This window comes from Leptopilina heterotoma, unplaced genomic scaffold (assembly GCF_015476425.1).
Source record: "Leptopilina heterotoma isolate Lh14 unplaced genomic scaffold, ASM1547642v1 Lhet_232, whole genome shotgun sequence".
NCBI classification, from domain to species: Eukaryota; Metazoa; Arthropoda; class Insecta; order Hymenoptera; family Figitidae; genus Leptopilina; species Leptopilina heterotoma.
The window spans coordinates 485,926-502,183 of NW_025110949.1; the positions used below are offsets into that span (position 1 = coordinate 485,926).

The 16,258-nt window shown below is 25.1% G+C and overlaps 2 protein-coding genes across 3 annotated transcripts; one reads left to right on the forward strand and one right to left on the reverse strand.

Annotated features, from left to right (window-relative positions):
* The first annotated feature begins 4,583 nt into the window (after positions 1–4,583).
* LOC122502499 (serine/threonine-protein kinase mos) lies at positions 4,584–16,219 on the forward strand. 2 transcript variants are annotated; one of them, XM_043612600.1, is made up of 4 exons: positions 4,584–4,824; positions 8,185–8,378; positions 8,451–8,865; positions 15,889–16,062. In XM_043612600.1, the coding sequence occupies exons 1-4, from the start codon at positions 4,751–4,753 to the stop codon at positions 15,920–15,922; spliced, it is 717 nt and encodes a 238-aa protein (XP_043468535.1). In that variant the 5' UTR covers positions 4,584–4,750; the 3' UTR covers positions 15,923–16,062. The 2 variants fall into 2 exon arrangements, with proteins under 2 accessions (XP_043468535.1, XP_043468534.1); XM_043612599.1 differs by having other exon boundaries at positions 4,587–4,824; positions 8,451–8,836; positions 15,889–16,219.
* LOC122502498 (E3 ubiquitin-protein ligase Topors-like) lies at positions 9,328–14,294 on the reverse strand. Its single transcript, XM_043612598.1, has 3 exons — positions 13,827–14,294; positions 12,613–13,442; positions 9,328–9,715 (listed from the first exon to the last, which is right to left on the reverse strand). The coding sequence occupies exons 1-3, from the start codon at positions 14,195–14,197 to the stop codon at positions 9,699–9,701; spliced, it is 1,218 nt and encodes a 405-aa protein (XP_043468533.1). The 5' UTR covers positions 14,198–14,294; the 3' UTR covers positions 9,328–9,698.
* Positions 16,220–16,258: the final 39 nt, after the last annotated feature.

Here is a 16,258-nt window from a genome sequence, read left to right on the forward strand (position 1 = left end):
TTCCTCTGTCCGTGAGACTTCGGCGTGGCGACAGGAACGTTTTGATTTATATTTTGAACCAAAGTATTCTTTTATAAAAGACTGACAATTTATCCTGAAAAGGACTAATTGTCAATGTAGAATTTGTTTTGTTGTTTGTCCTGAAAAGGACAGGTTGGAAGAAATGGTGAGGTTCCGCGGCCAGCGGAACAGAGATGAGACAGCGTTTCCCAAATAAAAATATTTATTTCCCAAATATTTTTCCCTGAGGAGGACGGCAGGCAGTTGACGGTTTGGCAGGCAGCGAGGCGTCGGTGTTGAGGTGGCGGCTGAGAGCGTCACTCGGCAGAGTGACAGTTGGCAGGCGAGAGTGCGTGGCGTCAGCGACGCCGCGCAGGCGTCGGTGTCTCTTGGCGTGAGAGACGTGTTTCTCCTTCGAAGGCTGGCGAGGTAAGAGAGTGAGTCAGGGAAAATGCGCGGTATTTATGCTCCTCTGCTGAGTCGCATCCGCGAAATCCCTTCCACCTTGGCAAGGGCCAATCAGCGCGTGAGTTGCCCCCACCCGTTACGCGCAAGCGCGGTACGGTTGAGGTTTCGAGAGCGAGAGTCAGTCGAGCGAGAGACACAGGGCGAGTCAGACGTGTCTCCAGATTCTCTCGTAAAGGCGATGCACCGTGCCACTTTGCCTTTTACCGTCAACTTTGTACCGTACCTCCGGTACAAAAAATCTAACTTAAGGTTAAATAAGAATAAATGAATTTACTTTTATAATATTCTTTAATGTTATATTCTGTATTCTATCTAATATATTGTAAAAATATATTAGACAGAAATAAAATATACAATAAATAATATTATGTGGGATAAGAAACAAAATTAGTTATTTCCTCACGCACATGAAGTGAGTGTAAAAAATTACACTTTAAAGGAAATTTAAAAGTTTGTTAATATTTGATCAATTTTGCAATGAGTTGCAAAATTGTCTCAAATATCAAAACTTGAAAAACAATCAACTATAACAACTTAAAAAAACCATTAAAACATAACACCTAAACGAATCGAGAATTTACAACACACACGACAAAGACGAATCATCGCAAGAATTCAATTATTTTTAATACAATTTTATTTAAGTTATTCGAAATAATTGAATTAATCTTTCAAATTTTTATAAAATGAAAAAGAGAATTGAATTATTTTTACAAATTATAAAATTTTTCCCAGGAATTGAATTATTTATAAAAATTTAATAAAATTAGTTACAGGAATTCAATTTTTTTTTAATAAACAATCAAATTCGTTGCAGGAATTAAATTATTTTTTTTATAAATAATTAAATTCGTTGCAAGAATTTAATTATTTTTTATAAACAATAAAATTCGTTGCAAGAATTCAATTATTTTCATAAATAATAAAATTCTTTGCAGAATTTAAGTTTGAAATGAATTTCTTGAACAATGTAATTCTTTTCAAAAATTTTAATAAAATTCTTTTTAAGTGTTCAATTTTCAGAATCAATAAATTATTCTATCAATTTTTTATTTTTGTAGAACTTTCGAATAAAAATAATAATTTTTTTTTGAAGGAATTATGGCACGGTCACACCTCGGCTGCCTGCCTGCCTGCGCAGGCAGCCGCCACGAGATTAAGAGAGAGGAGACGAATAATTTAAATTGTCTGACTCTCTTACTCTTATGTATTGCCATGACGACCTGCAGGCAGGCAGGCAGGCAGCCGAGCTGTGACCGTACCATTAAATGCTCGTAAAAATTAAAAATATTTATTTAAATTTCGAATCAATGGACAATTTTATCAAATTTAATTCAAATAAATTTTATAATTTCAAAAAAATGAATTTTCATATTTTTAAAAATTATTTTGAAAATATCGAATTTTTGAAGAATTCTAAAGCTACTTTTTGCTACATGTTTGAAAGAAAACTATTGAGTGCGAAGCCTGTTACCTTGTACTTTGAATGTTGAAGAACGCTGTGAGAAAAATATTTGTCAGCTCAATATTTTATTGGTAATTTTACACCATAAATATAATTTTTAATAACAAAATCAATAAATTATATTTTTCTAAAATAATTTTTAAAAAAATTTTCATTCAGATAAGAATATTAGTTTTCTTTTTGTCAAAATACCAGAAAAATGTTAAGTTATTTCATGAAGAAAATATTTTCTGATGTGGTGAAAATTTATCGGGACTAACAGATCGCACGTGATACTTTAATATGCGGCAATACTTAAAAATTGTAACAAATAAATATATATGTATAGATACTTTCGTAATTTAGCACTTTTTATCGAAATGCGCTCAGGTGATGATGTGTGTCTATGGAAAAAATGTGTACAACTGAAGCACATTCATGTTCAGAAGTCAACGGAATTGAACTAGAGTTCAAAGTTGAATTTATTTTTTATTTACAAATAAAGAAAGAACTTAGAACTCAAACTCAATCTAACATTAGCCGTAAAATACTCATTAACTAGTAAAAAAATATACTTATAAAAATTGTAAAAGACAAAATTTTTAAAAAATTTTTTCCTTTCGCATTGCATGTAAAATTCTTATACTTTTGCTATTTAAATATTTCAATTAATTTTTATTTTCTCGAATAATTCAATTTGTTCAGCTAATTCAATAACTCTTAAAACAAATAATTATATTATTTGTTTTAGACGTACAATAGTTTCTAGTAATTCACTTGCAAACGTGTTTGCCAAAAATTCTGCGCATTCGTCGAAATTCGTTTTTAAAAACTAATTCCAATGCGAAATCTGGTAAATGGCAAAAAATATAAAATATATTTTCTGAAAATGATGAAAAAATCAAATACAGTTGCGAGTGTGTTACACTAATTAAAAAACGACCAAGTGATAAATGATTTTAATCTCGTTTTGCTACTGAACGTAAGAGACAGAAAAAACTTAGACATAAAATATTGTATATTGTAAAGAGACTTAATTATATAAAGAAAGAGGATATATTCTATTTTGAAATTCCAGAGTATTTTACTAATTAAATTGTTATGAAGAAAATCATGTTTAATGTTAATGGATATTTTAAATAAAAAATGAGAATGTAAAAACCGTACAATCGGTGCAAGAGAGAAAAATTGCAGAATAAGTTATGATATTGAATCCTCAATAATTGTGATAGAAGTGCTATAGATCTGAATATTAGTTACGGCTCTACAATGTCTGCGACACACAATTAATTAAGAAAAAAAAATTGTTATTATAGAAAAATCTACAGTTATTGAAATCGTAAAATACAAAAATATATTATTCCTTATTATTAAGAGACTATGATGATTATTATTGTTTCGAGATGATAGAAATATTGTAAATAATCTAGTTAATTCTCAGTATTAAAAATAATAAATATTAAGAGCCTCCTTAGAGAATCGTTTATGCTTTAGAATATTATTAGAGAGCAAAGAAATAAACGTATATATTTTAATTGCCAAAACTTGAGCAGTTTCACTTTTTATATTAATCCTGCTAATTATATTTTGCGATTGATTATATTAATTAGGAAAAAATTTTTCCACTTTCACCAACTTACTTATTTTTTCTGATAAAGTTTGATAATTAATTGCAATACACTTTGAAAGTCGTTCAATTAAAAAAAACTAATTTGAAATGTAATACCCAATTTATTTTATTTTTAATAGTATAATTTTTCATTTTAATTACATTATTGAAAATGTTGAGAGTAAAAATTTAATTTCTTTTTCACTGACTTCTCTAATTTCCAGACAGAATTTTCACTTTTTCCCTGATCCCTATAAAAAAACTCAGTAGGAGTTAAAAAAAAAAATTTAAAACTTTAAGACTATTTTAAAAATAAAATGTATTACTGTGGTTAATATTTAATTTCCACGATTTTTTTGTAACATTTAAAAATTTAACAAATTCAATTATAAAAATTGAAAAATAATTTCGGAAATATAAATTATTACAGAAATCCAACTTTACTTGTCCATAAAGTTTCAATTGTTTTTAAAAATCAAAATTGAAATATAATTAAAAAATTAATTTTTTAGAATTTTAAATAAAATTTTTCAAAAATTTCAATTAAAAAAAAATTTTAATTCACTTCTTTAATTTTTTTTTTAATTAAAATTAACTACTTAATAAAAAATTTTGTAACTTTGTAATATTAGGTAAAAAAAAGGGATTCAGTTTAAAAAAAGAGGAATTTTTAAATTAAATAAAAATTATTGTATTATAGCGAATAAAAATTATTTTAAAGACTTTTTTTACTTTTTCTTTGAACTTCAGCTTTTTTAAATCAAATTATTATTTTTGTTAAACTATTTCTGTTAATTACAAGTTTCAGACATTAAGTTTCTAATTTTGTATCATACCTTGTGTGAAAGTTATACTGAATATATCTTTCAATATTTCAATAAATAAATAAACGGTCAAAAATAAATTTAATGACAATAATGAAAGTATTTTAAGTTGATATCAAGTTCTAGTAATAAGTATAAAATAAAAATTGATTTTTCGCATTTCTAAAATGCTTTCAAAAATTTAAAGTTTAAAAACGATGCCAAATATTTTGATTTGCTATTTCAATGGAGAATAATAAACACGATCTAAATATTTAAGCCAGTCTTGTATTGACAATGATCTCATTCGCACGTTTCAAAGTGCTCTTTAATTTCGACAATAAATCATTTTACACTTTCAACAAAATCCTTAATGGATAAAACCATTTATTTATTTATTTATTTTTTTTATAGTCAACAGTAAAAATGGCATCACCTCAAGCTCTAAAATCAGGATTAAGGCGATTATCACCATCATCGACATCTATTAATATTCAAAAGTAAGTACATTCAAGTATTAAATTTTTCTACTGAAACAAAAGAATTATCTAATAATTAAAAAATATTTTGATCAATTTATTTGTGAGTAAGAACAAAATAGTGATAAAAAATTACGAGTGTGATTTCAGGGCTCGAACCAATGAAAGTATTTAAAAATACGTACTTTACGGACCAAAAATAAAAAATTACGGACCATTTACGGACCAATTACTGACAAAAATATAACCGTAAAAAAAATTTTTTAACTAAAATTCTACTTTAAATCGATTATTTTTAATAATTTAAAAAAAAAAAATTACGGACCAATTACTGACAAAAATATAAAAAGAAATAAAAATTTTTAACTAAAATTCTACTTTAAATAAATTATTTTTAATAATTTTAGAAAAAGTACTTCTTGAAAATTTTCAAATCCATTTGTTTACAATATTCAATTTTTCGAAATTTCAGTTATTCCTGAAAGTTATTCAGAGCTATTCCTTTTAATTATTCATTAAAATTATGTAAATATTAGAAAATAAAAACTTAAAATAATATTTTTTAAAAAATTCATTTAAACTTTTTCAAAAACATTAATTTCAAAATTCAATATTATTTTTAAAAATTCACGCTATATTGCTTTTAATATTCAATTATTATCTAAAATTTTTAATGAAATTCATTTCTAAATCAATTTTTATTAGAAAATTTCCCGAGAATTCAATTATTTAAATACAAAAATAAATAATTTATTGAACAATTGAATGTTTCTTAAAATTCCATTCCCATAAAGAATTGTTATCAACAAATTTTCAAATAATTGAATTCTATCAAAAAAATTTTAATAAAATTTTTAAGAATAATTACATTTTTCAAGGAATTTGATTAAAATTGTATTATGCAATGAGTTTTATTATTTGTGAAAATAATTGAATTGCTAAGAAGGATTTTATTATTTTTAAAAAATATTTAATTTTTGCAAAGAATATTATTACTCTTGAAAATAATTGAATTTCTGCAATAATTTGTAAGTTTTACAAAATTAAATTTTTTTTTCGTGTTTTTAACTAAACACCTTCTATAAATCCATTATTTTTAATAATTTTTGAAAAAGTTCTTTAAGAATTTTCAAATTCACTTTTTTACAATTCAATTTTACAAAATTTTAATTTTTCGTAAATTCTTGAATGAAATATATATTCGAAAATAAAAACTTTAAATAATAAAAAAAATCTGCAATTAAAGTTTCTCTCAAAAAAAAAAATTAATTTCACAGAATTGTTAGTTATAAAAATATGGAAAATTCAAATTTTCAAAGATTTAAATACAAAAATAACAATTTATTGAATAATTGCCAGTTCCTTAAAATTGAATTCTTATAAAGAATTTTATTAACAAATTTTTAAATAATTGAATTCTTTTGACGAATTTTAATAAAATTTTTAAGAATTTTTTCGAGGAATTCAATTAAAATTGTATTAAAAATAATTGAAACTCTGCAATGAGTTTTACTATTTATGAACATAATTGAATTCCTAAAAAGAATTTTATTATTTACGAAAATAATTGATTTCCCAAAAAGAATTTTATGATTGATAAAAATTATTAAATGTTTGCATAGAATTTTATCAATATTTTTGAAAATAATTGAAATTTTGCTAAGAATTTTATTAAAATTTTAGAAAATAATTGAATTTCGGAGAAAAATTTTATTGCTTGTAAAAATAATTGAAATTTTGTCAAGAATTGAGGAAAATTTTTGAAAATAATTGAATTTCGGAGAAGAATTTTATTGCTTGTAAAAAAATAATTGAAATTTTGATGAGAATTTTTATAAATTTTTTAACATATAATTGAATTTCTGCGAAGAATTTTTATTATTTTTTCAAAATAATTGAAATTCCGCAATTATTTGTAATTTGTTTCTAAAATCCAATTTTTGTTATTGCTTTCAACTAAAATTCATTTTTAAATCAATTTTTAATAGTAAATTTTACAAGAATTCAATTATTTAAAGACAAAAATAAATAATTTATTGAAAAATTGAATGTATTTATGAAAATAAATGAAACTATTGCGAGGAAATTTAATAAAATTTGTAAACAATTGAATTTCTGTGAAATTTTTATTATTTAACCCTTTGAGGACCAGTGTTGCTTTCAGGCAACATGAACATTTTTTTATTAACTCGGGCATAAATTTCTTAATTTTCAAAACTGAATATTGAAACAATAATTTTCGCATAGTCTGGAAAATTTCGTATCACAAACACTGGTCTTTAAGTAAAAAACTTCAATAACTTTCCCTGAAAAGTTTGCTTAAAAATGAAAAATCGCGATTTTTTAAGAAAAAATTTGGTCCTCAAAGGGTTAAGAAAATACCGAAATCCTCGCGTAAAATTTTATCGGAATTATTTGAAAATAATTGAATTCTTTTGAAAAAATTTATTAAAACAGTAGCTAATGAAAATCATTGAATTGTGGAGAATTTTTGAAAATAATTGAAATTTTGACAAGAATTTTATTAAAATTTTTGAAAATAGTTGAATTTTGCAGAATATTTTTATTATTTATAAAGATAATTGAAATTTTAACGAGAATTTTATTAAAATTTTAGAAAGTAATTGAATTCCTAAAAAGAATTTTATTATTTATAAAGATAATTGAAATTTTTACGAGTTTTATTAAAATTTTCAAAAATAGTTGAATTCATAAAAAGAATTTTATTATTTACGAAAATAATTGAATCTCCGTAAAAATTTTAATATTTATGAAAATAATTGAATGATTGCGAAGAAATTTATAGAAAAAATTTGTAAATAATGAAATTCCTGTATTATTTTTATTATTTTTTGAAAATAATTAAAAGTTTGTTTACAATTTTATTAAATTTTTTTTTAAAATAATTGAATTCTTTTGGAAAATTTTATGAAAATAGATATTGAAAATCATTGAATTGAGAAAAATTTTTAAAAATAATTGAATTTCGGAGAAGAATTTAATTATATTTCTAAAGATAATTGAAATTTTAATGAGAATTTTTAAATATTTTTGAACACATAATTGAATTTTTGTGAAGAATTTTATTACTTTTGAAAATAATTGAATTTCTGCAATCATTTGTAATTTCTTTAAAATTCTATAAATTATATCGTACAATTTACGAAGTTTTCGTCTTTTCTCAATAAAGTTACGGTCTTTACGGACCTTTTTTCAAAAAAACGGACTTTCACGGACTTCAAGCAAATTTACAGACTTTTACGGGATTTTCGGACCTAGTTCGAGCCCTGAATACAAAATTTCAATTAAAATAGAAAAAGTTGAGTAGTAAATTTTTCTTCTAATTTATTTGCTATTTGAAAAAGTTGTCTCTATATATAGATTATCTCCAGTTTCTTCGCATGTCAGACGAAACCTTCTAAACGAGCCTGAAAGAAGTAAAGAAACTTTTCTCACTCCATTTAAAGTCGATACTCCAAACAGAAAACTGCTAGTTAACAAAGGTCTTCAAAATCAACATCCAACTGTCTTAGGTTCCGGAAGTTTCGGAAAAGTTTACAGAGCGTCGTATAAGGGTAATTTTCATAAATGGCTTCATTTTACTCGAGTGCATTAAAAAGTAAATTTAACGTAATCTTAACGATTAGGAGATAAGGTGGCTGCAAAATTGGTCGATCGTAAGAAGCATGGAGATTCAATTCTCGAAGCGGAGAAGCACGCCGCCTCGTTGGCGCATGAGAATATCATTAAAGTTTTGGCAATCGAGGAAGGAGATCTTCTCTCCGTGATAACGATGGAGTTGTGTGAGAATTCACTTGAGGAGAAGCTCGAGAAAACATCCCTCGATCCTGTGGAGAGGGTTTCCATTTGGAAAGCAATTGCCAGTGCTCTCAGATTTTGTCACAATTCTGGAATCGTTCACGGCGACGTTAAGCCGAAAAATATTCTCTTTGGTGTTGACAGCCAACCGAAACTCGCCGATTTTGGAAGCTCTGTTCTGCTGAATGAATCGTGCCTCGAATATGTTTTCCATGTGGGTTTCATTACGTATTCATCAATCAAGTAATAATTTAAACTATTAAATCAAATCCTTTGAAATTAATTCCTGATTCAGGAATCAGTGATTTTTTCATGTAACGTTATGTAAAAAAAGGGGAATTTTAGATTAAGTAAAAATTATTGTATTTATAGCGCGTAAAATTTAATTTCAAGATTTTTTTACTTTTTCTTTTAACTTCAGCTTTTTCAAATCAATTTATTTTTTCTGTTAAACTTTTTCCGTTAATTATTTGATATTTTTGTTATCTTTTTTCGTAGCCCGTAAATATTTTTAAATTTTCAATCAAAATTTTTATTACAACGCTATTTTTGTTTCAAAATTATATTAATTTAACGACATACGAAGTAAATTTCAGAAAAAAATTAGTAAAATTAATTCGGGTATTTTTTGGGAAGAGATCTACTTGCAAAGTTTCGATTAAACGTCACTTGCAGATCAATTGTAGTTCAAAGATAAAAATTCGATTTGAATAAGTATGCAATTTATTTACATTGCAATCTTATAAAAAACACAACTTACAAAATTATTTTTATTATCACGGAATGAATAATGGTTATAACATTTTCCAAATGAACTTACCTTATCTGACCAACCTGCGGTCTGTCTAATAATTAGACAAAGTCTCTGATTAACAAATTATATTTACTCCCTTTTTTTTCGTAAACGAAACTGAAGCGTTGAAGGCGCTAATACGATGAAAGTTATCCGTTTCTTTAAGAAATCTTTAAATTATAAATCTGTTTTTGGTCCAAATTTTTGTGAGATATCGGAGCTTCTGATAATGAGGTCTAACCTTGTTGCCGAGATCCTTATCCTCCTAGAGTAAGCTTTTCAGCTAACAGGTGTTTCTTCCTAAAAGAAGAAACAAGTAAATCAACATTTGGTTTAAAGGTTTAAAGAATAAGAAGAAAGTTTACAGAAGTTACTTCGCACTCGATAATTAATTTTAAAAAAGCAGCTTTCACACTAAAAAAGTATAGTAAAAAAGTAGCTATCAAAAAATTAAACTTGGCGAACAAAAAAACTTGTTTTAGACAATTCACAAAACTGACAAAAATTTCATTCTATATTTTATTTCCTTGACTTTTCCCTAATTTTCAACAAAAATATTTCATTCTTTCTTATCCTCCAAATAAATTGAATTTCTGCAACGAATTTTATTATTTATGAAAGAATTTCAATATTTATAAAAATAATTTAATTCTTGCGAAGCATTTTAGAAAAATTTTTAAATAATTCATTTCTTTCAAACTAATTTTATGCAAATTCTAATTTAAATAATTGAATTCATGAGAAACTTCTATTATTCATGAAAAGAAACTAAAATTCTTAAGAAGATTTTTACAAAAAATTTTTAAATAATTAAATTCTGTTTAGAAATTTTATGAAAATAGTAGACATTGATAATCATAGAATTGCGATAAGTTTTTGAAAATAATTAAATTTTACAAAGAATTCTATTAAAAATTTTTGACAATAATTGAATGTCTATGATGTATTTCATTAAATTCTTTTCATAATAATTGAATTTCTAAAAAGCATTTTATTATTTATGAAAATAATTGAATTCCTGCGAACGATTTTATTAGAATTTTTTTAAAAAATTGAATTTCCAAAAAGAAATGTATTACTTTTAAAAATAATTGAATTCTTGCGATGAATATTGTTATTTATGAAAATAATTTAATTTTGCCATGAATTTTATTAAAATACCTCAAAAAAATTAAATTTTCAGGAATAATTTTGTTACTTATCGACATAATTGAATTGTTGGGAAGAATTTTATTAAAATCTAAAAGATAATTAAAATAATTATCTTAAGAAAATAATTATCTTAAGAATAACACCTGACTCTAAACCAAAGAGTTCAATTGACTTCTAATAGATGTCACTAATTGCTGATATAGTCGAAATCTTCCTTAATTAAAATTCTTCATCAGCAAATAATTTCCTACATTAAAATCTAAAAGAATAATTGAATTATTTCAAAAAAATGTAAAAATTGTATTTTAAATAATTGATTTCTTTTGAACAGTTTTATTAAAATATTTGAAAATAATTGAATTTCTGTGAAAAATTCTAATATTTTTGTAAATAACTGAATTCTTCCAAAGAATTTAAAAAAAATATTATTTAAATAATTGTTTTTTTTCGATGAATTTAAATTAAATTTTTAAGAATAATTACATTTTTTAAGCAAATCTTGTAAAATTGTATAATAAAGATTTTATTTTAAATAATTGAATTCTTGTGGAAAACTTTATTTCTAAAAATAATTATATTTTTCGATTAATTAAATTAAAATAGTATTAAAAATAATTGAAATTCTTCGACGAATTTTCTTATTTATGAAAATAATTTAATTCTTGCTTAGAATTTTATCAAAAATTTTTTAAAAAATTGAATTTCCATGAAAAAATGTTTTTATTAGTGAAAGTAATTGAATTATTGTGAAGAATTCTATAAAAATTTTGTTAAATAATTGATTTTTTCGAAATTTTTTTGAAATATTTAAAAATAAATGAATTCTTCCAAAGAGCAAAGAATTTTATTAAAATGCCTCAAAATAATTAAATTTTTGGGAATAATTTTGATATTTATTGCTATAAGGGGTCGTCCATATACCACGTGGACAGTTTTTCAAAGATTTTTGACCCCCCCTCCCCCCTTGTGGACACAAAAATACATGGGATCGTGGACATTTTCAACCTTTTTTTAACCCCCCCTCCCCCCAAAAGTGTCCACGTGGTATATGGACGACCCCTAATTGAATTCTATCGAAGAATTATTTATGTAAATAATTGAATTCTTGGGAAGAATTTTATTAAAATCTAAAAGAATAATTGAATTATTTGAAAAAAATTTAATTAAAATTGTATTTAAAATAATTGATTTATTTGGAACAAATTTTATTAAAATATTTGAAAATAATTGAATTTCTTGTGAAAAATTCTAATATTTTTGTAAATAATTGAATTCTTCAAAACAGTTTTAAAAAATCATTTTTTTAAATCATTGATTTTTTCGAGGAATTGAAATTAAATTTTTAAGAAATATTACATTTTTTGAGCAATTCCTGTAAAATTGTATTTAAAAAATTGTAATCCTGCGATGAATTTTATTATTTATGAAAATAATTAAATAGTTGCTAAGAATTTTCAAAAATAATTGAATTCCTGAGCAGAATTTTATTTTTTATGAAAATAATTGAATTATTGCGAAAAATTTTAATTAAATGTTTAAAAAGAATTGAATTTCTGTGAAAGTTTTTGTTATTTTTGAAAAAAATTAAATTTGCATGAAAAATGTTATTATTAGTAATTTTTTTGAAAACACAATTGTAAATTAATTAAATTCCTGTGTAAATTTTATATTTTATGAAAATAATTGAATTTTGGATGAATTTTATCAATATTTATTTTTTTAAATATTAATTAAATTCTTTTCTTTTGCAGTTTTATGAAAATACTAGAAGATATAGAAAATAATTGAATTTCGAATATTTTTCTTGAATAATTGAATCGTTAAAAAAAATTCGATTATAATTTTTAAGAATAGTTTTTTGATTTCTAGCATTAGCGAATTTAAAGTAGTTTAAATTTTTAAAAAAGAAACAAAAATAGCTTTTAGTGGCTGAAATCTAAAAAAAGCTAAGGATTGGATATGAAAGTAATTTCGTATCCTGCAATTTAAAGGGTTCAGTTTTACTCAATTTGAGACATTCTTGGTCTCCCGGCAAAAATACTTACTCGATGTTCGGCTAAGACTTCTCGTGTCGCGATTTCGTTGGTTTCTCTCTTGTCTCCCCTGACGAGTCCCCTTTCTACTCCTCTTGCGGGATCCTTCGGATTTTGAAGACTTTGATTCCTTTCGATATTCCCTTTCCTTACGATTACCATTTGTCGTTTTCGCAATTTTATTACCGGATTTCTCCGCTACTATTGCCGCTTTAAGTTTTTCCCCAAAATTCTTCCCGAAAAGCCAAGTGTCAACTTCACAGTCTTTCGCGACAGATCTCATAATCTCACTCAATCGCGGGGTGATTAATGATGGCCGATTCATTGAAATTTTGTGGTGTAAGTCTGAAAGTATTTTTCCTGCATCTTCCAAACGACTAATCACCTGATGAATATCAATCTCAGCCTTTAGTTTTGTTAACAATTCTGTCAAACAGATTCCTATGGCTGTCGTGCCGGCGCTTAATTGCTTTTGCAAAAGCTCTAGTTGCTTGTCCTCCTCCAGAACTGATTTATCTATTACTGATTTAATTTCTGGGTCAATTTCCCGAGATTGCAAATCTTTTAAGATACTGTGAATTGGGTACTTTTCGATGAGTTCCTTAGTTTCCTCCTCGGGGTATCCTGACTTGGAAATTTGTAGCCAAAGCTCTGGTAAAGAAGAATTATGTTCTGGGACATTTTGTTTATTTTCGTCGACATTTTCGAAAGAGTTGCTCGAATATTCGAAAGAGTTGTCGCCTGCAGGTGAATGATGTCTGCGTCGTTTCCGTGACGCTCGATCTGAGGCACTTGAGCTTGAGCTGCTAGACAATGACGTCCATGATGATGATGATGATGCACTGTAAAAAATTTCTCTGTAATTGCGAGGAAAAATACCACTTTTGAATGTCATAGACACTATAAATTATAAAAGAATTCCGTATAGGATAAAAGTGTGCCAATTATGTCGACTTTGTGAAAAAAATAATTATTTACTATTTTAGAATAATATAGTCATTTGAAAAAGTTATTTTAGACCTTACTCGATATAATTTTACGAAAAGAAACACATTAAAACTATTATTAATTTAATTATTTTTATTTAAGAACAAAAATTGCTCCACGTTATAATTGGCAACATAACCTCCAAATACAAGTTATTTTCGATTCACAATTATAATTAATTTCCTGAAATAACCGGTTAGTAGACACCCCGTTTACTATTTAACTGTAAATTTCATTACCGTTTTTCATAATGTGACGATGACGATGATTCAGAGACGGACAAAGAGGATAACGAAGACAATGACGTTGACGATGAAAGCGAAGTAGACGGAGAACGATACCTGCGACGACTATGGCGTGACGCGGCTCTCGGGTCACGCTCGTCACCATAATAATTGTCGTCTCTCGATCGTTTATTCGAATTGCTTCTTGTCCTTCTTGTATTATTTGACCTAATAGACCGTGATCGGTCACGACTATTTCTCACCATGCTCCGTAGATCCTTTAATTCTTTGCGTAACTCGTGTAACTCATCATTTTTTTCCATTTTACTCTTGTGACTTCTTCTTGATCTTTTTGATTTATTTTTATGATATTTATCGCGACTCATTGTCTAAACTTTTATTAAATATATTCGACTTTAACTCGGAGACGTGTGTGAATGATGGCAAAAAAAGCGTAATGGCGACAATTGACAAAGAATGATGCCAACGCCAAGTCGCCAAGTGAAATATTACCCAGAAATATAACTGACCAAAATTCTCCTGGAGAATTTATGAGAATTTGTCAAACAATTATTTCTAAGTTTTTTTAAAAGGTTTTTAATTATTCAATTAAAATAGAATTTAATTTTTACGCTTCCAATTTTTTTTACAATAAAAACTACATAACAAAACCAATAAAACGAACATGAACAGTAAAACATTTAAACATAACCTAAAAAATCTATAAATTTTACAACCTTTACAATTACCTTCAAAATATTATCCTTTTTCAAATTGTTTTTAAGTATTTCTTTTACTAATTTGTCATTTTCAAATTTATATTATGCAATGTTAATTATTTATCAATTTTTATTTTAAAAAAGGTTGAAAATAGGGAGATACGGGAGATACATTCAAATAATTGAAGTAGAGAAAATTCGTGGAAAATTCTTTTAAATTCTCCGGAAGGAAACAAGAAAATTAGCGGGAGTTTTAAAATAATTGTGATAAGCTCGAACAATTAGCGTTATTATTATTATTTATTCGAATTTAATTTTAACGAGCAAAAAAAAATCGCTTTAGTCGATTAAGAATAGAAAAAAATTCGTTTATTTAATTTAGTGTTGTTACAAAAATTTTAATTTGAATTTCCCTGATTCTTCACTAATTTCCAAATTCAATTATGCAAAACTTGAATAATTTTTTGAAACAAATAATTAAATAATTCTAATTTATTTTTCTACAAGAAATAAAAAAATATTTCTTCATAATTTTTGAAAGACAATAGTTTTACAATTACATATAATTAAAAAATGTCCAAAAAAATTAAAATTTGGTAAAATGTTTTTTAAAAAAATTTTAATTTATTAAAATCTTTGAAAAATAATTGAATTTTGATGAAATCTTTCAAAAAGAATTGAATTTTTAAAAAATATTTTGAAAATTCAAATTTTTGAAGAAATTTAATTTTAATATTAATTTTAATTTCAATTTAATTAAAATTCTTCAAAAATTTGAATTTTTAAAATATTTTTTAAAAATTCAATTATTTTTGAAAGATTTTATCAAAATTCAATTATTCTTAAAAGATTTTAATAAATTTAAATTATTTTTTTTAAAGATTTTACCAAATTTAAATTTTTAATATATTTATAATATTTATAAATTATAAATTATAAATAATTATAAATTTATAATATATTTAATTAAAATTCATCAAAAATTTGATTTTTTAAAAATTCAATTATTCTTAAAAGATTTTAAGAAATTTAAATTATTTTTTAAAAATTTTAATTTACTTTGTTCGAAGGTAATTGAATCTTAAAAAATTATGATAAAACAATTCTAAAAATTTTTTTTTTTATTTTGTGCATGTTTTTGAATTTTCGGAAATATTGAAAATATTGATTTAATGGAATTCAATTAAAATTCTTTAAAAGTTGATTTTTGAAAATAGAAATAGAATATTTAAAATATCTTTCTCTGCAATTTTTAATAACTTTTTAAATACCTATTTCGTAAGAAGAAAAAAAATCATCTAAAAAAGTATTTCAGATGATATTTTGGTTCTATTTTTTTTTTTTTGCCTAATTTTTAGGGAACTCCAGGATATGCAGCACCTGAAGTGGTGAGAGGTGAAGTGCCAACGCCAGCAGCAGACATTTATTCCTTAGGAGTGGTAGCTTGGCAAATGCTCTCCAGAAAATCGCCATTTCAAGGCCTGCACAGACACACCATTTTATACCTCACAGGTTGTGGATCGAGGCCATTTAGCGTAAAATGCGATGATGGTTTTAACGGAAAATACAATGATTTGTATGTAGAAATGTGGGCGGAAAACAGAAGACGTAGACCAGCTTTAATTGTCATTATCACTGAACTGGACAAGTTGATAAGTGGCGTTCATTAATTTACAATTTTAAGGTTTCACTCTTTTAATGAGCGCAAAAAATTAAAATTTGTTAGAA